This window comes from Chiloscyllium punctatum, chromosome 36, assembly GCF_047496795.1.
Source record: "Chiloscyllium punctatum isolate Juve2018m chromosome 36, sChiPun1.3, whole genome shotgun sequence".
Lineage (NCBI taxonomy): Eukaryota > Metazoa > Chordata > Chondrichthyes > Orectolobiformes > Hemiscylliidae > Chiloscyllium > Chiloscyllium punctatum.
Genome location: NC_092774.1, coordinates 20,863,637 through 20,886,727, shown reverse-complemented (window position 1 = coordinate 20,886,727; position 23,091 = coordinate 20,863,637). Strand labels below are relative to the sequence as shown.

The following is a 23,091-nucleotide window of genomic DNA, read 5'->3' as shown; positions in this document are numbered from 1 at the left end:
TTGGCGTTCATGGATGCGGATCGTTAGCTGTCTTCCTGTTTGTCCTATGTAGTGTTTTGTGCAGTCCTTGCATGAGTTCGACTGGGACAACACTACTATTATAGGACAAGCCAAACAGAGAACAGGCAGGGAATTCCTAGAGGCATGGCATTCATCCACAGATTCGATCAACAAACACATCAACCTGGACCCAATATACCGGCCACTGCAGCGGACAGCTGGAACTGACAACCGGAAGCGGCAGAGACAACTCACTATAAATGCCGGAGGAAACATCACAGAAGTGCTTCACAGGAGGCTCCCAAACACTGAGGATGTCCCCTAGACAGGGGACGAAACGTCTGCAACACAAATTTCCAGCTCGGCGAACAGAACCACAACAGTCTGGCGTCAGCTCAGATTGCAGGTCCTGATTTCTCTGTCCTCTGTTGATCTCCCTATTCCCACAGAGTAAGATGTTGGTCTGTTCTCAGCTCTGCTGGATTCCTGCTGATGCTCTGATTTCTGCCCCCCCCCCCCCCCCCACACCGCCAACACCTTTTACACCTTTGTGGAACAATAAAACCCAACCCACAATCTCCGAGTCTGTCAACCATCCAGACAGTGAGTAAGTTATAGGAGTGGGGAGCAAAGAAGAAAATTGAAACAAAATTTGGAATTAAACACCAACTGTGCGTTTCTGCTCTTTCATTCAGAAGGAAACTGGAAATAGGGGTCTCCCAGGATTCTTATGGTGCACTACTTGAGGAATTCTCTCTCCTTTACATCTGTTTAGTGTCCAGCAATGATTTATCACAATATTTACATCAACAGAAATAAAGCATCTGTTATCAAATAGACAGATATATACAACACAGAAATGGAGTTTTCGATCAAACAGATCCGTGCTGATAAGATGTAAATCTGGTTCCATTTGGCTGCTATCCCTCCAAGCCCTTCATATTCACATACCCATCCAGATGGCTGTTCAATGTAATTGTACCAGCCTTCACCAGTTCCTCTGGCAGCCCATTCCATATGCGCATCACGCTGTGTGAAATTGTTGCCCCTTAGGTCCCTTTTAAATCTTTCCCATCTCGCCCAAAACCTAGTTCTGGACACCATCACAGAGGCGCTAATGCAATGCAGGGTACGTTGGGGTCCAAACAATCGAATGTTATAGGGCACTCTATAGTCAGAGGACAGACGGACATTTCTGTGGCCAGCAGTGAGAAATCCAATTTGGTGTATTGTCTCCCTGGTGCCAGGATTAAGAATGTCTGAGAGAGGGTGCAGAATGTTCTCAAAGGGGAGAGGGACAGCAGGGGGTCATTGTACACATTGGAACCAATGACATAGGAAGGGAAAAGGATGAGATTCTGAAGGGAGAATATAGAAAAATAAGCAGGAATTTAAAAAGGAGGTCCTCGAGGGTAGTAATATCCAGATTACTCCCGGTGCTATGAGCCAGTGAGGACAGGAATAGGAGGATAAGGCAGATGAAAGCGTGGCTGAGGAGCTGGTGCATGGGATCCACATTTTTGGATCACTGGAATCTTCTGGAGCAGAACTGACCTGTGCAAGAAGGATGGATTGCATCTGAATTGGAAAGAGACTAATATATTGGCAGGGAGATTTGTAAGAGCTGCTCGGGAGGATTTCAACTAGGAAGGTGGGGGAGGTGGGATCCAGGAAGATAGTGAGGAAAGAGATCAATCTGAGACTGGTACAGTTGAGAACAGAAGTGAGTCAAACAGTCAGGGCAGGCAGGGACAAAGCAGAGAACAAGGTGGGACTGATGAATTAAACTGCATTTATTTCAATGCAAGAGGCCTAACAGGGAAGGCAGATGAACTCAGGAGATGGTTAGGAACATGGGACTGGGATATCATCGCGATTACAGAAATGTGGCTCAGGGATGGGCAGGACTGGCAGCTTAATGTTCCAGGATACAAATGCTACAGAAAGGACAAAGAGAGGCAAGAGAGGAGGGGGAGTGGTATTTTTGATAAGGGATAACATTACAGCTGTACTTAGGATGTTCCTGGAAATATATCCAGGGAGGTTATTTGGGTGTAACTGAGAAATAAGAAAGGAATCATCACTTTATTGGTATTGTAGTCAGCGGGAAATTGAGAAAGGAGGTTTCAGTGGGCGGCACGGTGGCGTAGTGGTTAGCACTGTTGCCTCACCGCGCCAGAGACCTGGGTTCAGTTCCCACCTCAGGCAACTGACTGTGTGGAGTTTGCACGTTCTCCCTGTGTCTGTGTGGGTTTCCTCCGGGTGCTCCGGTTTCCTCCCACAGTCCAAAAATGTGCAGGTCAGGTGAATTGACCATGCTAAATTGCCCGTCGTGTTAGGTGAAGGGGTAAATGTAGGGGAGTGGGTCTGGGTGGGTTGCTCTTCGGAGGGTCGGTGTGGACTTGCTGGGCCGAAGGGCCTGTTTCCACACTGTAATCTAATCTTATCTGTAAGAATAATAGGGTGGTTACGGTAGGGGATTTTAGCTTTCCAAACATAGTCTGGGACTGCCATAGTGTTAAAGGTTTAGATGGAGAGGAATTTCTATGTATACAAGAAAACGTTCTGATTCAGCATGTACCTACTGCGAAAGTACAGAACTTGACCTACTCTTGGGAAATAAGGCAGGACAGGTGACTGAGGTGTCAGTGGGGGAGCACTTTGGGGCCAGTGACCATAATTCTATTAGTTTTAAAATAGCGATGGAAAAGGATAGACCAGATCTAAAAGTTGAAGTTCTAAATTGGAGAAAGGCCAATTTTGACGGTATTAGGCAAGAACTTTCAAAAGCTGATTGGAGGCAGATGTTCGCAGGTAAAGGGACGGCTGGAAAATGGGAAGCCTTCAGAAATGAGATCACGAGAATCCAGAGAAAGTATATTCCTGTCAGGGTGAAAGGAAAGGCTGGTAGGTATAGGGAATACTGGATGACGAAAGAAATTGATGGTTTGGTTAAGAATAAAAAGGAAGCATGTGTCAGGATAGATCGAGTGAATCCATCGCGTATTAAGGCAGTAGGAGTATACTTAAGAGGGAAGTCAGGAGGGCAAAAAGGGGACATGAGATAGCTTTGGCAAATAGGGTTAAGGAGAATCCAAAGGGCTTTTCTCAATACACTAAGGACAAAAGGGTAAGTAGGGAGAGAATAGGACCCCTCAAAGATCAGCTGGACGGCCTTTGTGTGGTGTTGCAGGGGATAGAGGAGATCCTAAACGGGTATTTTGCATCAGTGCAGAAGGATGTCGATGACATAGAATGTGGGGAAATAGATGGTGTCATCTTGAAAAATGTCTTTATACTAAGGAGACGTGCTGGATATCTTGAAACACGTAATGGTGGATAAATCCCCAGGACCTGATCAGATGTATCTGAGAACTCTGTGGGAAGCGAGGGAAGTGATTGCTGGGCCCTTTGCTGAAATATTTGTATCACCGATAGTCACAGGTGAGGTGCCAGAAGTCTGGAGGTTGGCTCATGTGGTGCCAACATTTTTTTTGCAGCAGGGAACGGCGGGTGCTGGGCGGAAGTGAAGTCCGAGCGCAAAGCTGGTCAGGAAGGTAAGTGATTGTTATTTGAGTGGGTGGGATCATGCTGTAAGGTTGAGTGAAATAGGAGTTCAAGTGGACAGGGCCTGGGAAATGAATATTCAAGGCTATACGTGCTATCGTAAGGACAGACTGACGGGCAGAGGGGGTGGGGTGGCCATGTTGGTAAGGGATGATATTCAGTCCCTTGCGCGGGAGGATCTAGAATCAGGGGATATAGAGTCAGTGTGGATAGAGCTGAGAAATTCTAAGGGTAAAAGGACCCTCTTGGGAGTTATCTACAGGCCCCCAAACAGTAGTCTGGGTGTCGGATGTAAGTTGAATCAGGAGCTGAAATTGGCCGGTTGCAAAGATGTTACTACAGTTTTTATGGGGGATTTCAACATGCAGGTCGACTGGGAGAATCAGGATGGTACTGGACCCCAAGAAAGGGAGTTTGTGGAGTGCCTCCGAGATGGATTCTTAGAACAGCTGGTGCTGGAGCCTACCAGGGAGAAGGCAATTCTGGATCTGGTATTGTGCAACGAACCAGAATTGGTCAGGGACCTCGAAGTGAAGGAGCCATTGGGAAGTCGTGACCATAATACAATAAGGTTCAATCTGCAATTTGAGAGGGAGAGGGTACAGTCGGAAGTGACAATATTTCAGTTAAATAAAGGGAACTATGGAGCTATGAGGGAGGAGCTGGCCAAAGTTCAATGGTGCAATACCTTAGCAGGGATGACAGTGGAGGAACAATGGCAGATATTTCTGTGTATACTGCAGAAGATGCAGGATCAGTTCATTCCAAAAAGGAAGAAAGATCCCAGGAGGAGGCATGGGTGGCTGTGGCTGACGAGGGAAGTTAAGAAATATATAAAGTTAAAAGAGAAAAAGTATAACGTAGCAAAGATGAGTGGGAAAACGGAGGACTGGGAAGCTTTTAAAGAACAACAGAGGATTAGTAAGAAGGAAATACAGAGAGAAAAAATGAGGTACGAAGGTAAACTGGCGAAAAATATAAAGGAGGATAGTAAAAGCTTTTTTAGGTATGTGAAAGGCTAAAAATGGTTAAGACTAAAATTGGGCCCTTGAAGACAGAAACAGGGGAATATATTACTGGGAACAAAGAAATGGCAGAAGAGTTGAATTGGTAACATTGGCTGAAGGACCTGAACTGAAGGGAATTTATATTTGCCGGGAAGTGGTGTTGGAGAGACTGCTAGGTCTGAAGGCTGATAAGTCCCCGGGGCCTGATGGCCTACATCCTAGGGTACTGAAGGAGGTGGCTCGAGAAATCGTGGATGCATTGGTGATCATTTCCCACAGTTCGATAGATTCGGGATCAGTTCCTGCGGATTGGAGGGTGGCTAATGTTGTACCACTTTTTAAGAAAGGTGGGAGAGAGAAAACAGGAAATTATAGACCAGTTAGTCTGACCTCAGTGGTGGGAAAGATGCTGGAGTCAATTATAAAGGATGAAATTACGACACATCTGGATAGTAGTAACAGGATGAGACCACACCATGATTTATGAAGGGGAAATGATGCTTGACTAATCTTCTGGAATTGTTTGAGGATGTAACTCTGAAGATGGATGAGGGACATCCAGTAGATGTAGTGTACCTGGACTTTCAGAAAGCTTTTGATAAAGTCCCACACAAGAGGTTAGTGAGTAAAATTAGGGCGCATGGGATTGGGGGCAAAGTACTAACTTGAATTGAAAGCTGGTTGGCTGACAGGAAACAAAGAGTAGTGATAAACGGCTCCATTTCGGAATGGCAGGCAGTGACCAGTGGGGTATCGTAAGGATCAGTGCTGGGACCGCAGCTTTTTACAATATATATTAATGATATAGAAGATGGTATTAGTAATAACATTAGCAAATTTGCTGATGATACTAAGCTGGGTGGCAGGGTGAAATGTGAGGAGAATGTTAGGAGATTACAGGGTGACTTGGACAGGTTAGGTGAGTGGTCAGATGCATGGCAGATGCAGTTTAATGTGGATAAATGTATGGTTATCCACTTTGGTGGCAAGAACAGGAAGGCAGATTACTGCCTAAATGGAATCAATTTCGGTAAAGGGGCAGTACAAAGGGATCTGGGTGTTCTTGTACACCAGTCAATGAAGGTAAGCATGCAGGTACAGCAGGTAGTGAAGAAGGCTAATAGCATGCTGGCCTTCATAACAAGAGGGATTGAGTATAAAAGCAAAGAGGTTCTTCTGCAGCTGTATAGGGCCCTGGTGAGACCACACCTGGAGTATTGTGTGCAGTTCTGGTCTTCAAATTGGAGGAAAGACATTCTGGCTATTGAGGGAGTGCAGCGTAGGTTCACGAGGTCAATTCCTGGAATGGCGGGACTACCTTATGCTGAAAGACTGGGCTTGTATACCCTTGAGTTTAGAAGACTGAGAGGGGATCTGATTTAGAAATATAAGATTATTAAAGGATTGGACACTCTGGAGGCAGGAAACATGTTTCGCTGGATACTGATTTAAGGATGATCAGCCATGATCATATTGAATGGTGGTGCAGGCTCGAAGGGCAGAATGGCCTACTCCTGCACCTGTTGTCTATAAAAGTGGTAAGGACAAGCCATGGAACTATCGAGTGGTGAGCCTAATGTCAGTGGTGGGCAAGTTATTGGAGGGAATCCTGAGAAACAGGATTTATATTATTTGGAAAGGACTGATTAGGGAGGTCAACATGGCTTTGTGTGTGGGAAATAATGTGTCGCGAACTTGATAGAGTTTTTTGAAGAAGTAACAGAGGTTTGATGAGGGCAGAGTGGTGGACATGATCTGTATGGACTTCAGTAACGCAGTCGACAAGGTTCCCCATGGGAGACTGGTTAGCAAGGTTCGATCTCATGGAATACAGGGAGAACTAGCCATTTGGATCCAGAACTGGCTCAAAAGTCGAAGACAGAGGGTGGTGGTGGAGGGTTGTTTTTCAGACTGGAGGCCTGTGACCAGTGGAGTGCCACAAGGATCGCTGCTGGGTTCGCTACTTTTCATCACTTGTATAAAAGATTGGATGTAAACATAGAAGGTATAGTTAGTAAGATTGCAGATGACACCAAATTGGAAGTGTGGTAGACATTGAAGAAGATTACCTCCAATTACAACGGCATCTTGAGCAAATGGGCCAATGGGCTGAGCAGTGGCAGATGGAGTTTAATTTAGGTGCGAGATTTGGGAAAACAAATCTTAGCAGGACTTATACACTTAATGGTAAGGTGCTAGGGTGTGTTGCTGAACAAAGAGACCTTGGAGTGCAGGTTCATAGCTCCCTGAAAGTGGAGTCACAGGTCGATAGGATAGTGAAGAAGGCGTTTGGTATGCTTTCCTTTATTGGTCAGAGTATTGAGTACAGGAGTTGGGAGGTCATGTTGCTGCTGTACACAACGTTGTTTCGGCCACTGTTGGATTTCTGTGCAATTCTGTTCTCCATCCTATCAGAAGGATGTTGTGAAACTTGAAAGGGTTCAGAAAATACTACAAGGATGTTGCCAGGGTTGGAGGGTTTGAGCTACAAGGAGAGGCTGAACAGGCTGGGGCTGTTTTCCCTGGAGCGTCAGAAGCTGTGGGGTGACCTTATAGAGGTTTATAAAACCATGAGGGGCATGGATAAGGTAAATAGGCAAGGTCTTTTTCCCCCTGGGGTAGCGGAGTCCAGAACTAGAGGGGCATAGGCTTAGGGTGAGAGGGGAAAGATATAAAAGAGACCTAAGGGGCAACTTTTACGAGAGGATGGTGTGTGTTTGGAATGAGTTGCCAAGGAAGTGGTGGAGGCTGGTAGAATTGCATTATGTAAAAGACATCTGGATAGGTATTTGAATTGGAAGGGTTTAGATGAATCTGGGCCAAGTGTTTGCAAATGGGACTAGGTTAGGTTGGGAAAGCTGGTCAGTGTGGACGAATTGGACTGAAGGGTCTGTTTCCATGCTGTACATCTATGTGACTCTATATGATTTTAATAAACCTCTAAGTTAACCCCTTAGCCTTCGACGCTCCAGGGAAAACAGCCTCACCTTATTCAGCCTCTCCTTTTACCACAAATTCTCCAACCCTGGCGACATCCTTATCAATCTTTTTGACACCTTTCATGTTTCACAGCACCTTTCCGATCCTGCAGCAGGGAGACCAGAATCGGACGCTGTATTCCAAAAGTGGCCGAACCAATTTCCGGCACAGCTGCAACATGACCTCCCAACTCCTATATCCAATGGGCCTAATGGCCTCTTTCTGCACTGAAGGGATTTTATGATTTTATCCTGTGTCCCATCAATTTTAGTCACTTTTTCTGGTGTATGGTGTATCAGGATGGGATCACTGGTACCAGAATTGCACGCAATACTCCAAAAGTGGCCAAATCAATGTCCTGGACAGCTGCAACATGACCTCCCAACTCCAGTACTCAATACTCCATAAAGCAAAGTGTACCAAACACCACCTTCATTATCCTACCTACCTGCAAGTTCACGGTCAAGGAACTGGCATGGAAACAGACCTTCGGTCCAACCAATCCATGCCAACCATAATCCCAAATTAACCGAGTCACTCCTGCCCGCTCCTGACCTGTATCCCTCCAAACCCTTCCTATTCATGTACTTAGATTAGATTAGATTACTTACAGTGTGGAAACAGGCCCTTCGGCCCAACAAGTCCACACCGCCCCGCCGAAGCGTAACCCACCCATACCCCTACATACCCACCCATACCCCTACATCTACATCTACCCCTTACCTAACACTACGGGCAATTTAGCATGGCCAATTCACCTGACCTGCACATCTTTGGACTGTGGGAGGAAACCGGAGCACCCGGAGGAAACCCACGCAGACACGGGGAGAACGTGCAAACTCCACACAGTCAGTCCCGGGTCTCCGGTGCTGTGAGGCAGCAGTGCTAACCACTGTGCCACCGTGCCGCCCTCAAATGTCTTAAACAAATGTCTTTTAATTGTACCCACATCCTCCACTTCCTCAGGAGGTTCATTCCACACATGAACCACCCTCTGTGCCAAATTAGCATTTAAGTGGCAAGGATGAGGTTGAATTGAAATGGTTCATAAAATTGAAGTTTTTAACCAAACCCCCGGCTACAGGTATGATAGCAACTGCAACTCTAGAGTCTTAGAAATCGCTACTGCCATAGGGAGAGGAGTAGAGTGTTGGATTCACCGAGGAGGAGGATTTCTGAGAGTGTAAAGCCAAAATGAAACCCTGTACTTTGCTTGCACTCAAAGCACACTGACTTGGAAGAGAGCGAAGGGAGTTTGCAAAGTGTCCTTTCCTGGCCGCGTGCCCCAGCGGCAGGACAGCGCAGGCGCAGAGCGGGCCCACTGTCCGCCCCGCCCCCCCATTGTGGACGTCACAACGCGGAAGTCACCCTGAAACTGACAGGGCGAAACTCCCTCCCTCTGGGCAACATCTGGGAGCAAAGCAACGTCTCCCCCTTGGCATTCCTCATCCTGGGAGGGAGGGAGATTGGGAGAGACACTTTTTACTTACAGTAACTGGAGTGAATCCAGGGAGGGAGCAGACTCTGCAAAGGTGCTCTTTGTCCCACTTAAAGGATTTTCATGGTGTATTCCTGCAGTTTGGCACCTGAGAAAAGGATTGCTTCTTTCCTCATGTTCATAATTAAAGGGCAGTTTCTCATGGAACTGAACAGCATTTAAAGGATTGGTACATTGATACAAATTGTAGATGCATGTTGCTTATTTTGGTGTGTATCTGATATTGTTGGCTGTTGTTAAAGCTTCATGGCTATTATTTTTCTCCTAATATAGTAATGGAGTTATATCCTGTATTTGTTGTTTTTTTAAATTTAATAGGACAGAAGTAAGTCATTCAGCAACTTTACTGGCTTTCTATTCTCGAGCAGGCTTGACATTTCATTATCATGTCCCTGATTCAGCTCCATTTCCAGCACCTTTGTCGGCAGTTTGTTCCAGGTCATTGTCACCTAAATAAAGTTTCCCTCCATACACACTGAGGGCTATGTGGCTGCATGAGGGTTTTCAGGTTTGTGTGTCCTGTATAATGTGTGATCAGCAGGCATCTGGCAATCTACAGGACTTGCCACTTGTGTTATGTTAATTTAACTGGACTGACAGTGATCACTTATTTTGTGAATTTCTTTTTGCAGGAAGACATGCAGAAAAATCTGAAAGCAATTGATACATCGATTTCTGACAGAGCTCCTTGATTCATTGGGACCTGAATATCAGCAGCCATTCAAGTCTGCTTGAGAGATTTTAGACACTGGTGTGCCAGGAAGAATATTGAGATACCCGAGTGAGAGAGATTCAGTGCAGGAGATTGTCAAACCCAGAGTGACACACAAGGAAAGCTGTCCCCATGCGGAAACCGTGGAAATGTGGGGACTGTGGGAAAGGGTTCCCTTCCCCCTCGGTGCTGGAAATGCACAGACGCGTTCACACAGGGGAGACGCCATTCACCTGCTCTGTGTGTGGGAAGGGATTCAGTTGGCTGTGTAGCCTGCAGACCCACCAGCGAGTTCACACCGGGGAGAGGCCGTTCATCTGCTGCCGTTGCGGGAAAGCATTCACTCAGTTGTCCCACCTGCAGACACACCAGCGGATTCACACCGGGGAGAGGCCGTTCTCCTGCTCTCAGTGTGGGCGGAGATTTATTGATGCATCCCACCTCCTGACACACCAGCGCACTCACACCGGGGAGAAGCCGTTCACCTGCTCCGAATGCGGGAAGTCATTTGTCGATTCTTCCGGCCTGCTGAAACACCAGCGGATCCACACCGGGGAGAGGCCGTTCACCTGCTCCATGTGCGGGAAGGGATTCAGTCAGATGGGAAACCTGCAGACGCACCAGCGGGTCCACACGGGCGAGAAGCCATTCACCTGTCCTGTATGTGGGAGGGAGTTCACTCAGTCATCTACACTGCAAATCCACCAGCGGGTCCACACTGGGGAGAGGCCATTCACCTGCACCGTGTGCAGGAAGGGATTTGTGAATTCTTCCAGCTTGCTGAAACACCAGCGGGTCCACACTGGGGAGAGGCCGTTCACCTGCCCTGAGTGCGGGAAGGGGTTCAGTCAGATCGGCAATCTGCGGAAGCACGAGCGAGTCCACACGGGGGAGAGGCCATTCACCTGCTCAGTGTGCGGGAAGGAGTTTGCTCAGTCAGCTGCGCTGCTGACCCACAAGCGGGTCCACACCGGGGAGAGGCCGTTCTCCTGCTCTCAGTGCGGGAAGGGGTTCGTGAATTCTTCCAGCCTGAAGACCCACCAGCGGGTCCACACTGGGGAGAGGCCGTTCACCTGCCCCGAGTGCGGGAAGGCTTTCCGTCATGTGGGCACCTTGCAGACGCACCAGCGGATCCACACGGGAGAGAGGCCCTTCACCTGCCCCGAGTGCGGGAAGGGGTTCGCTTGCTCGGGTAAGCTACTGATCCACAAGCGGGTCCACACGGGGGAGAGGCCGTTCACCTGCCCCGAGTGCGGGAAGGGCTTCATCGATTCATCCGGCCTGCTGACCCACCGTCGGGTCCACACCGGGGAGAGGCCGTTCACCTGCCCCGAGTGTGGGAAGGGCTTCACCCACTCTTCCCATCTTCGGAAGCATCAGCGGGTCCACACGGGGGAGAGGCCATTCGCCTGCCCCGAGTGCAGGAAGAGATTCACTGATTCTTCCAGCCTGCAGATCCATCAGCGGGTCCACACCGGAGAGAGACCCTTCACCTGCTCTGTGTGTGGGAAGGGGTTCAGTCAGATGAGCAACTTGCGGACACACCAGAGGGTCCACACCAGGGAGCGGTCATTCACCTGCCTCAAGTGCGGGAAGGGATTCAGTCAGATGGGCCATCTGCAGACGCACCAGCGGGCCCACACCAAGAGAAGCCTTTCACCAGCTCTGTGTGCAGGAAGGGATTCACCCGCTCCTCCAACCTCCTACCAGTGAGTTCATGTGCCACCGCAGAGGGATTGAAGTAGGGACAGCCGAGTGCCATTTTCAACTGGACTATCAACCCAGTTCTGGGAATTCTCTGGTTCGAATCCCGCCGCGGGCAGATGGCGGAATAGCAATTCGGTCAGAAATCTGGAGTCCAGAATTTAATGGATAAAACATTTTCTGGGTGAAATCCCCATTCTGATTCACTCGTCTCTTTTTAGGAGAAGGGAACTGGATGCTGGGAAGGATTCACTCAGTCGTCCCAGCTGCATTCTTTACCCGGTCTGGCCGACACGTGACTCCAGGCCTGCATGTGACTCCAGACCCACAGCAGTGTGGTTGACTCTTGACTGCCATCCCTCTTCTCCCCAGCCAGTGAGTGGGGAGAAACACACTTGGAGACAGTGTGTAGGTTGAAATTGCTGAGTGAGGCAATACTTCCGATGGGTTAAGGCTGTACCAAGGATCCAATTACAAAGGGACAACTCAGTGCTGACCAATAACAAAGAAAGTAGGGTGAGAGGTTGGTGGTTGGGGGGGAGTGGGTGTGCTTTGACCTTGAGATGTTTAAAGGGGGGAAAAAAAAGCTACTTTTTGTCCACCTTTTTCCTGGGGAGATCTGAAGCTGTAACAAAGTTCGGTCGCAACAAAGTTCGGTCGCAACAAAGTTTACCTGAACTTACCCCTGGGCTCAGACTCTCATTGAAAGCTGAGAGATCCACATGGTTTTTGTTTCAAAGCTGCTTGTTTCTTTCGGCCTCCAGCACTAAGTTTCCAACATCGTGTATCAAATGGAGCAGTGAATGAGTAGCTAGTATCGTTAGAAATTTGTAAATTTTTCAGGAGTGCAGGTACTGCATCGTTTTATCAAAATTGTAACGTTTACTGGCAGCACTGGGAGGTGTGGGCTGTGGTCAGTCGACACGACGTGGAGGAGCCGGTGTTGGACTGGGGTGGATCAAATTAAAAATCACACTGCACCAAGTTATAGTGCAGTTTATTTGGAAGCACCATCAAGTAGCTGTGTCATAAAGACACAGAATTTCCATCATGCAACCGAAATGATATATTGAACAAATTTAGATTGCTGTTAAGTCTTCCATCTTTTACAGTGGGTAGCAGGTTTCGATTCATTAATATTGTAAATCCCAGAACTACTTTCAAGTCACATTATTGAAACAACTTGAGATTCTATAAAATAAAAAGATGACCGTTCAGCTCAGACAATGCACTAAAGGTGTGAAATTTGAGTCTGTATCCCAATCTTGAGTCAGACTGGTTCTATTTCCAAAGTAGGAATTTATAAAATATCACATGGATTGACTACCTGCAGATTGGCTCAAAAAGCGCACAAAGAGAATGGATCTGCAAATGCAAATTCACCCCATAGACTTTTATGTATGGTTGTGTGCATGAGAGAGAGTGAGTGTGTGCACATGCATGGGAAAGTGTGTGCTGTTGTGTGTGTGGAGTTTGAGTCTGGGGGTGGAGTGTGTGTGTGTGTGTGTGTGTGTGTGTGTGTGTGTGTATGTATATATATCTGTGAGAGAGTGTATAGTGTAGCGGGGTCACCTGCAGTGTGACATGAATCCAAGGTCCCGGTTGAGGCCATCCTCATGGGTTCCAAACTTGGCTATCGGCCTCTGCTCGGCCACTAGAAACAATTAAGCAGTCACATGACAGACATTGGAGAGGGGTGGGTGCGATTTGCCTTTTGATTTGCAGAAGGTGGGAGCCTCTGGATGCTGTGATCCAGGGCAAACACAGGCTGGAGAACCTTCAGATCAGAGAGATGGAGCTGGAAACCAGGCTGCAGATACGTTGGGGGGGGATGTTAACCGGACACTTTATTCCAGAAGACGGTCATTCCCCTCTGGACAGAGTCTTCGGATTGGGTCAGTGGACAGGGTGAGTGCAAGTCAGGCAGGTAATGGGGATCTGAGAGAGGGCTGCAGGTGGGAGGACCTGCCCCCACAGGGATCCAGGTCCGATTCCACCCTTGCCGACTGTCTGTGTGGACTTTGGCACATCTCCCCCCTAGTTCTGCGTGGGTTACCCCCAGGTGCCCCGGTTTCCTCCCACAGTCCAAAAATCTGCAGTTTAGGATGGATCAGCCGTGTTTCAGGTGTCCAGGGATGTGCAGGTTTGGATGGGTTAGTCATGGGCAAGTGCATGGTAAGCGGGTGCGTTTGAGTGGGATGCTGTTTGGAAGGTCGGTGTGAATTTGATGAGCCAAATGGCCTGCAGCGATTATATGATTCTACTGCTTTCAGCACGTTTATATTGAGAAATGACTGCTGTGGGAGGAGTAGGTTCCACTTCGTGGGACACTGACACCAGTCTTGGGGAAGGTGAACTTTGTGCTTCCTCCCCACCCTGTCCATACTCTCTCCCTTTGTCCAGCAACCCTCTGCCTCCCATTCTCTCTCCCCGTCATTCTCTTCTCCCATTCTCTCTCTACCCCCCGCAGTCTCTCAATGGCACCGAAACTGTCCCCCGTCCACTCTCTCTCTCTCTCTCTTCCCACCCTCCGCATCTCTTCCCCCCCCAACATAAACTTTCTCATGCCTCAAGCCCTTTTTTGATGGCTTTATCAAGCCTTTCTCAGGTGAGAGAGAGAATGGATAGTGATGACCTGCCTCTGAGACAAAGGTGCATGAGAAATGACTGATCTTTAAAATTGAGAATAGCGAAAATGATCCATTCAGAAACATCATTAAATGCATGTTCAATTGTTTTAAAAAAAAAGTTGCAGCCATCTTTCTCAAACTTGCATTGAAATATATGCAGTGAGGCCAGAGTTGAGGATGGGATGTAAGGGGTGAATGGCCTAGTCCTAGTCGTGTGAAATTGGTTCTGACTAATAGAAACAGTGATAGAGTTGTACAGTATGGAAACAAACCCTTTGGTCTGCGCCGACCAGATATCCTAAATTAATCTAGGGCCATTTGCCAGCACTTGACCCATTGTTTTTACCATATCCCTGTAAACCTTCCTATTCATGTACCCGTCCAGATGCCTTTTAAATGCTGTAATTGTACCAGCCTCCACCCCTTCCTCTGGTAGTTCATTCAGTCCACACACCACCCTCCGTGTCAAGTTGCCCTTTAGGTCCCTTTTAAACCTTTACCCTCTCACCCTCAACTAATGCTCTCTAGTTCTGAACTCTCCCACACCAGGGAAACCTATCCATGCCCTTCATGATTTTATACACCGCTATAAGGTCACCCCTAACCCTTCCCTGCTCCAGGGAAAACAGCCCCAGCCTATTCAGCCTCTCCCTGTAGCTCAAACCCACCAACCCCAGCAACATCCTGACAAATTATTTCTGAAGCGTTTCAAGTTTCACAACATCCTTTGTGCTCAGTGATTAATAGGCGTGAGAGGGCCTTTCTTGAGGGGAATTAACATTTCAAACTTATTTTTTTCTCTAATCTTTTGGACCCTTTTAAATCTTTCCCCTCTCACCCTAAACCTCTATGCCCTTCAGTTTGAGAGTGCCCCTACCCTGGGGAAAAGATATACAAAAGTTGAGTAGCCAGACAAAATGCAAAGGGAATAAAATGTCGACACGCAAGGGGGGAAAAAATAGTGTCGTTCCAGCCTTTTTTTTTACCCCCCTTTAGTTATTTGGACACAAAATCCACCAGCAACTTCACTGAGCATATTGCGCATGTTCGCCGGTGTCAGCAAGCACTGCGCATGTTCGCCGGTGTCAGCAAAACGCTGCGCACGCTCCTCGCCGTCCACGGAGCTGGCGCGCGACCTCAGTTGGTTGGACCTATGGGGAAGCTTGGAAGACCGGAAGGAGTGTGGTCCTCCTGCCAATCAAAGCCCCCCCATTGTCTAAATGCGGAAGTTGGACCATGAGCTTCTGAAGCTGCTGCTCCTCTCTCTCTCTCTCTCTCTGAATGAAGATTGAGCTTCAGCCCCAGACTGCAACTTCCTTCCTCTGTCCAACATCTGTGAGTACAACACTCTCTTTTCTCACCCCCTTTTCTATTTCTTTTTTTTTCCATTCTGGGGTTCAATTGTTGACCTGCAGCAACTGAAAGGAAAGGGAGTGAATCCAGGGAAGGGGCAGACTCTGGGCAAAGTTGGTCCAGGTCTGTGTCTCAATTGACAAACACATGGCAAATTGCAGTGCCACTATAATGTGAAGTTATAGCCTTTGCTGTGGGAACAAAAAGACAGAAAGGCATGGTTTAAATGGTATATGGGAATGTGGAGAAAGTGAGGGATGCAGATCAGCATCGAAAAATGTGACGCTGCAAAAGCACAGCAGGTCAGGCAACATCCAAGGAGGAGGAGAGTTGATGTTTCAGGCACGAGCTCTTCGGAAATGATGTGTGGATGCACAAAGGGGCCTCGGCATCCTTCTACACCAGTCAATACTAGTTGTCAGACAGGTGTAGCAAGCAATGAGCAAGGCAAGAGGAATTGTGTTCAGAAGTAGGGGGACATTGACTATATTCAAAACTAAGCTCATCTGATTTTTGAACAACAAAGAAGTGGGTGGTTATGGGGGAAGGCGAGAAAATAGTTTTAAGACCAGTTACAGAGTCATACAGCACAGAAACAGGCCCTTCAGACCAACTAGTCCATGCTGACTATGTTCACAAACTAAACTAGTCCCACCTGCCTGTGTTTGGCCCATATCCTTCCAAACTTTTCCTATTCACGTACTTTTCCAAAATGTTGTAACTGTACCTGCATCCACCACTTCCTCTGGACATTCATTCCACACACTAACCACACTCTGTGCAACAAGAAATGGTGCCCCTCATGTCTTTTTTTAAAAATCTTTCTCCTCTTACCTTCAAAATTGGCTCCCTAATCTTGAAACCACCACCCTAAGGAAAGGACACCTGCCATTCACCATATCTATACCACTTATAATTTTATAATCTGCTATAAGGTCACCTCTCAACCTCCTATGCTCCAGTGAAAGAAGTCCCAGCCTATCTCTCTGGCTGAAGAATTTACTCCTTATCTCCATTTTGAATTGTTTTCCTCTTACTCTAAGACTGTGCCCTTCGAGTCCTAATTTCTCCTAGCAATGGAGATATTGTTCACACCATCCAGACGTTCAGTATTCTGTATATTTAAATTATATCTCTCCTGAGTGTGGGCCTGCTAACAGCATGAACCAGGTTGAGGTACAGAAGGGATTAGGTTCAGCAAAGTGAGATTGGAGGGAGTGTGTGTGGGATGGAGATTTTCTGCTTTTAAGGAATGAGAGGGGAAACAAAGTTTGATGTAAATTAGAATTGATCAAATGGGCTGATGGGCCAAGGAGTGGCAGATGAAGTTTACTTTAAATCAATATGAGGTGTTGCATTTTGGTAACACAGATCAGGACAGGACTTAGACAGTTAATTGGGAGTGTTGCAGAAGATTGACACCTTGCAGTGCCGGTTCATAGTTCCTTGAAAGTGGAGTTGCAGGTAGATAGGATAGTGGGGAAAAAAAAGTGGTTGGTATGCTTTCCTTTATTTGTCAGTGCATTCAGTACAGGAATGATGGTTATGTTGCAGCTGTGCAGGACATTGATTAGGCCACTTTTGAATACTGCTTTCAGTTCTGGTCTCCCTGCTACAGGAAAGATGTTGCGAAACTTTGAAAGGATTCGGAAAGGATTTACAAGGCTGTTGCCAGAGTTGAAAGGTTTGACTTGCAGGGAGAGGCGGAATAGGCTTGGGACTCTTTTCCCTGGAGCATCGGAAGCTGAGGGGTGACCTTGTACAAGTTCATAAGGGGCATGAATAAGGTGAAAAGCCAAGATCTTTTCCCCAGAGTAGGGGAGTCCAAACCTAGAAGGCCTAGGTTTGAGGTGAGAGGGGAAAGATTTAAAAGGAACCTAAGGGGCAACCTTTTCATGCAGAGGGTGGTGTATGTATGGAATGAGCTGCCAAATGAAGTGGTGGAGGCTGGTACAATTACAACATTTTTAAAAATGGATGGATATTTGAATAGGAAGGGTTCAGAGTGATATGGGCCAAATGCTGGCAAATGGGACGAGATTAATTTCGGATAACTCGTCGGCACAGGCGAGTTAGACCGAATTGTCTCTTTCCATGCTGTATGAGTCCAATTATCTTCGGTGAAAGCAGAAGTGTCGTTGTGAAGACTGGACTTTTTAAAGCACCTTTCAAAGATGTTTTGCCCTTACTTGGGAGCAGGAGTTGTTACAATGAAATCTCTCATTTGTGAGACAGCAACTGAGCGGGTGTGCACATCCAGGATTTTGGTGGAGGGTGGGAATTCATTGCACTGTGGGGATGAAGTGTTTTAAGGTTTACTGGCAGTAAGTACAGTGTGCTGACCAGGGAGCCCAGTGAAGGATTAGGTGGGAGTGTTTTAAACTGCTAATTTCTGTCAGCCTCCAACACTGTGCATCAGAAGGAGCGGTGAATCAGTAACTGGTATCATTAGAAGCCTTACAATTCTCAGTACTGCAGGTAGTGCATCGTTTCCTCAGCATTGTGAAGGTTACTGGCAACAGTGGGGAGGTGTGGGCTGTGTTCACTAGAAACAATTAAGCAGTTAGATAACACACATACGAGAGGACAGGGTGGGGCTTGTCTTTCGATTTGCAAAAGGTGGGAGGCTCTGGGAGCTGTGATCTGGGGCAAACAAAACAGTGGGAAATCACAGAATCCATCAAGTCGATGCCGACCCCTCCGAAGAGCGTGCCACCCAGACCCACCCTAACCCCTTCTGTCCTGTCCAGTGGTTTCTGCTGGTGGGTGAGACAAGGACTCTGGGTCATGGCCTCAAGATGAGGGGGAATAGATTTAGGACAGAGATGAGGAGAAACTGCTTTTGCCAGAGAGTTGGGAGTCTATGCAATTTTCTGCCCAAGGAAGCAGTAGAGACAGCTTCATTAAGTATATTCAAGACACAGTTGGATGGGTTTTTGCATGCTCGGGGAATTAAGGGTAGTCGGGACAATGCAGGTAGGAAGGACAGAGACGATGGATAGATAGACTAGCCATGATCTTAATGAATGGCGGAGCAGGCTCGATGGGCCAAATGGCCTACTCCTGCTTCTATTACCGTGAACTATAACCCTGCATTTCCCATGGCTAACCTGTACATCCCTGGACACAACGGGCAGTTTAGCATGGCCAATCGGAATTGAGGCCGGTAAGCAATGCAGTGATGTGGAAAATGAACGTCAGGAAACGATAGAAAGGGACAAGGAGGATAAATGTACCGGCAATCAAAGCTGGATTAAAATGATCGTTAAAAAAAACCTAAAATCTCAGTATCTGAATATGTGCTGCATTTTAACAAAAGTGAATGAATTGACTGCACACATAGAGACGTGGCTTCAGGATGACAAGTTGAATGGGAAGCTAGGTAAAGGTAGAGGGTTGGCACTGCTAATCAACACACTGATAACATGATGGTCTGGTGTCAGCTCGGATTTCAGGTTCTAATTGCTCTGTTCTCTGTTGATCTCCCGGTTCCCACAGAGAGTGAGATGTTGGTCTATTCTCAACCTTGCTGAATTTCTGGTGAAGTTTATTAGGGGCATGGATAGGGTGAAAGCCAAGGTGCTTTTCCCCAGGCTAGGGGAGTCCAGGAGGAGGGAGACAGAGAAAGAAACCGGCACTGCTGACTGACACAGCAGTGAATCTGCCCAGTTAGTGTTAATTCACAGCACAGGAACAGATAAGTGCACAGTTTTTAACTCACAACCTTGCTGTAAGTCTGCAGCTGTGAAGAGAGTGGGTCCTTTCTTGATTATACAGAGACATAGAGATGTACAGCACGGAAACAGACCCTACAGTCCAACTCATCCATGCCGACCAGATATCCTAACCTAATCCAGTCCCATTTGTCAGCCCTATTCATGTCCCCATCCAGATGCCTTTTAAATGCTGTAATTGTACCATCCTCCACCCCTTCCTCTGGCAACTCATTCCATACACGTACCACCCTCTGCGTGAAAAGGTTGTCCCTTAGGCCTCTTTTTATATCTTTCCCCTCTCACCCTAAACCTACGCCCCTCTAATCGTGGACTCCCTCCACCCCAAGGAAAAGACCTTGTCTGTTTACCCTATCCGTGATTTTATAAGTTCACCCCTCAGCCTTCGACACTCCAGGGAAAACCGCTCCAGCCTGTTCAGCCTCTCCCTGTAGCTCCCAGAGGCTGTGCCGACCCCTCAAATCATCCAAATCTGGCAACGGCCTTGTAAATCTTTTCTGAACTCTTTCATATGTTTTATTGAAACCTGTCTCTTGATTAAATTTTAAGAATATAAGCCATAAGTACTAAGTTAGCCTGGAGCACTTCTGTTTTTTTTTTAGGGCAAAAAGACATTGCAATTTTCTGGGTCTGTAGATTTTGAAGGAGCAAAGATGGCCTTTTGTAGGGTGATATGCTCTTCCTGTCGGATGTGGGAGATTACGGAGAGTTTCCATGCTTTTGATGAATGTGTCTGCAGTAAGTGTGTTTGGTTGCAAATCCTATCAGATCACATGGATTGGTTGGAGCAACACTTAGAAGCAATGAGGAATTTACAAGAGCTAGGTGGTGTAATAGCTGTCAGTTTTCGGAAGGGAGAAAAGCCACAGATATAGTCAGGTAGATGGATTAATTCCAGGAAAGGTAGGAGGGGGAGGCAGGTGGTGCAGGAGTCTCCTGTGGCTATTCCCATTTCAAGCAAGTGCACTGGTTTAGAAAATGTAGGGGGGGTGATGGACTCTCGGGGGAATGTAGCACAAACAGCCACGTTTCTGGTATTGAGAGAGGCTCGAATGTAATGAGCGGTTTGTCAGGTACCAAGTGATTGATTGTGGTGGCGGACTCTCTAGTCAAAGGCACAGACATCTGTTTCTGTGGCCAGCAGTGAAAAAGCAGAATGGTGTGTTGCCTCCCTGGTGCCAGGATTAAGGATGTCTCAGAGAGGGGGCAGAATGCTCTCAAAGGGGAGAGGGACCCAGCAAGAGGTCATTGCCCACATTGGAGACATAAGAAGGAAAAAGGATGAGATTCTGAAGGGAGAATATAGAAAGTTAGGCAGGAGTTTAAAAAGGAGGTCCTCGAGGGTTAGTAATATCTGGATTAGTGCTATGAGCGAGTGAGAGTAGGAATAGGAGGATAGAGCAGGTGAATGTGTGGCTGAGAAGTTGGTGTATGGGCGAAGGGTTCACGTTTTTGGATCATTGGGATCTCTTCTGGGGTAGAAGTGACCTGAACAAGGATGGATTGCACCTGAGTTGGAAAGGGACGAATACATTGGCAGGGAGATTTGCTGGAGCTGTGCTGTAGGTTTTAAGGGGTGGGGTGGTGGTGGGGGGAAAGGCAGATTAATTCAAGACATGGTTAGGAACGTGGGACTGGGAAACATGGCTCAGGAATGGGCAGGACTGGCAGCTTAATGTCCCAGGATGCAAATGCTACATGAAGGATAGAAAGAGGGGAAGGAGAGGAGGGGGAGTGATCAGGGATAGTATTACTGATGTACTTAGGGAGGATATTCCTGTAAATACATCCAGGGAAGTTATTTGGGTGGAACTGAGAAATAAGAGAGGGATGATCACCTTATTGGGATTGTAGTATTGACCCTATAATAGTCAGAGGGAAATTGAGAAACAAATTTGTAAGGCGATCTCCGCTATCTGTAAGAATAATGGGGTGATTATGGTAGGGGATTTTAACTTTCCAAACATAGACTGGTTAAGGGTTTAGATGGGGAGGAATTTAAGTGTGTACAAGACAATTTTCTGATTCAGTATGTGGATGTACCTACTAGAGAAGATGCAAAACTTGACCTACTCTTGGGAAATAAGGCAGGGCAGGTGACTGAGGGGTCAGTGGGGGAGCACTTTGGGGCCAGCAACCATATTTCTATTCGTTTTTAAAATAGTGATGGAAAAGGATAGACCAGATCTAAAAGTTGAAGTTCTAAATTGGAGAGAGGCTAGTTTTGAGGGTATTGTCAGGGTAGAGTATTCACGTGAATGGTGGATTGGTTGACTGTCAGGAAGCAGAGTGGGGATAAATGTGTGCTATTCTGGCTGGCATTCAGTGACTAATGGTGTGCCTCAGGAATCGGTGTTGGGACCACAATTATTTACAATTTATATCGATGATTTGGAGTATGTGTACGGTGTGAAAGTTTGCTGATGACACTAAGATGAGTGGCAGAGCAAAGTGTGCAGAGAACTGTGAAACTTTGTAGAGGATCATAGATACATTGAGTGAGTGGGCAAAGGTCTGGTGAATGGAATACAATGTTAGCAAATATGGAGTCATCCATTCTGGCTGGGGTAACAGCAAAATGGCTTATTACATGAATGGTAATAAGTTACAGCATGCTGCTGCTGTGCAGAGGGATCTGGGTGTCCTTGTGCATGAATCACAGAAGGTTGGTCTGCAGGTACAACAAGTAATTCGGGAGGCAAATGGCACGTTGTCCTTCATTGCTGAAGGGGTTGAGTTTCAAAGCAGAGAGGTAATGTTCCAGCTGTACAAGGTGCTGGTGAGACCACACCTAGAGTACTGTGCGGTTTTGCTCTCCTTCAGATGTACTGGCACTGGAGGGAGTGCAGAGGAGGTTCACTAGGTTGGTTCCGGAGGTGAGGAGATTGACTTATGAGGGGAGTCTGAGTAGACTGGGATTACATTCATTGGAAGTTAGAGGAATGAGGAGGGATCTTATAGAAACATATAAAAATTATGAAGGGAATTGATTAGATCGAAGTAGAGAGGATGTTCCCACTGGTGGGTGAGACTAGGACAAGAGCGCATGGCCTCAAGATTAGAGGAAGTAGGTTTAGGACTGAACTGAGAAGGAACTACTTCACCCAAAGGATGAGATATCTGTGGAATTCCACGGAAGTAGTTGACGCTATTTCAGTAAATCGCTTTTATAGCTAAGATAGATTTTTATTTTGAACAGTAAAGGAATGAGGGGTCAGGGTGAGCCAGTGGATAAGTGGAGCTGAGTCCATGAAAGGATCAGAGCTGAAAAATGTGTTGCTGGAAAAGCACAGCAGGTCAGGCAGCATCCAAGGAGCAGGAGAATCGACATTTCAGGAAGAAGGGCTTATGCCCGAAACATCGACTCTCCTGTTCCTTGGATGCTGCCTGACCTGCGCTTTTCCAGCAACACATTCTTCAGCTCTGATCTCCAGCATCTGCAGTCCTCACTTTCTCCTCCATGGAAGGCTTCGTCATGATCTCATTGGGTAGCGGAACGGGCTCGAAGGCCCAGACGGCCTGCTCCTGCTCCTAGTTCTTATGTTCTTATTAGGCAAGAACTTTCAAAAGCTGATTGGGGCAGACATTCACAGGTAACATGGTTTTGTGTGGGGGAGATTGTGCCGTACCAACTGAATAGAGTTCTTTGAGGAAGTGACCAAGTTGATAGATGAAGGAAGGGCTGTTGATGTCATATACATGGACTTTAGTAAGGGTTTGATAAGGTTCCCCATGGTAGACTAATGGAGAAAGTGAAGTCACATGGTGTGCAGGGTGTTCTAGTTAAGTGGATAAAGAACTGTTTGAGCAACAGGAGACAGACAGTAGTAGCTGAAGGGAGTTTCTCGAAATGGAGAAAGGTGACCAGTGGTGTTCCACAGGGATCAGTGTTGGGGCTACTGTTTGT

General features: G+C 47.0%; 1 protein-coding gene across 5 annotated transcripts in view; it reads left to right on the top strand.

Moving 5' to 3' along the window:
* The window catches only part of LOC140460837 (uncharacterized), a 50,178-nt gene that overhangs the window by 13,573 nt on the left and 13,514 nt on the right, over positions 1-23,091 (top strand). For 2 of the 5 annotated variants that reach the window (XM_072555505.1, XM_072555504.1), the window contains one exon: positions 9,684-12,730. In XM_072555505.1, coding sequence (XP_072411606.1) covers positions 9,896-11,476 — 1,581 coding nt within the window. In that variant the 5' untranslated portion in view covers positions 9,684-9,895 and the 3' untranslated portion in view covers positions 11,477-12,730. Of the gene's footprint in view, positions 1-3,500; positions 3,558-9,683; positions 12,731-23,091 lie in introns of those variants that run through there. The other 3 variants (XM_072555503.1, XM_072555507.1, XM_072555508.1) reach the window with 3 other exon arrangements.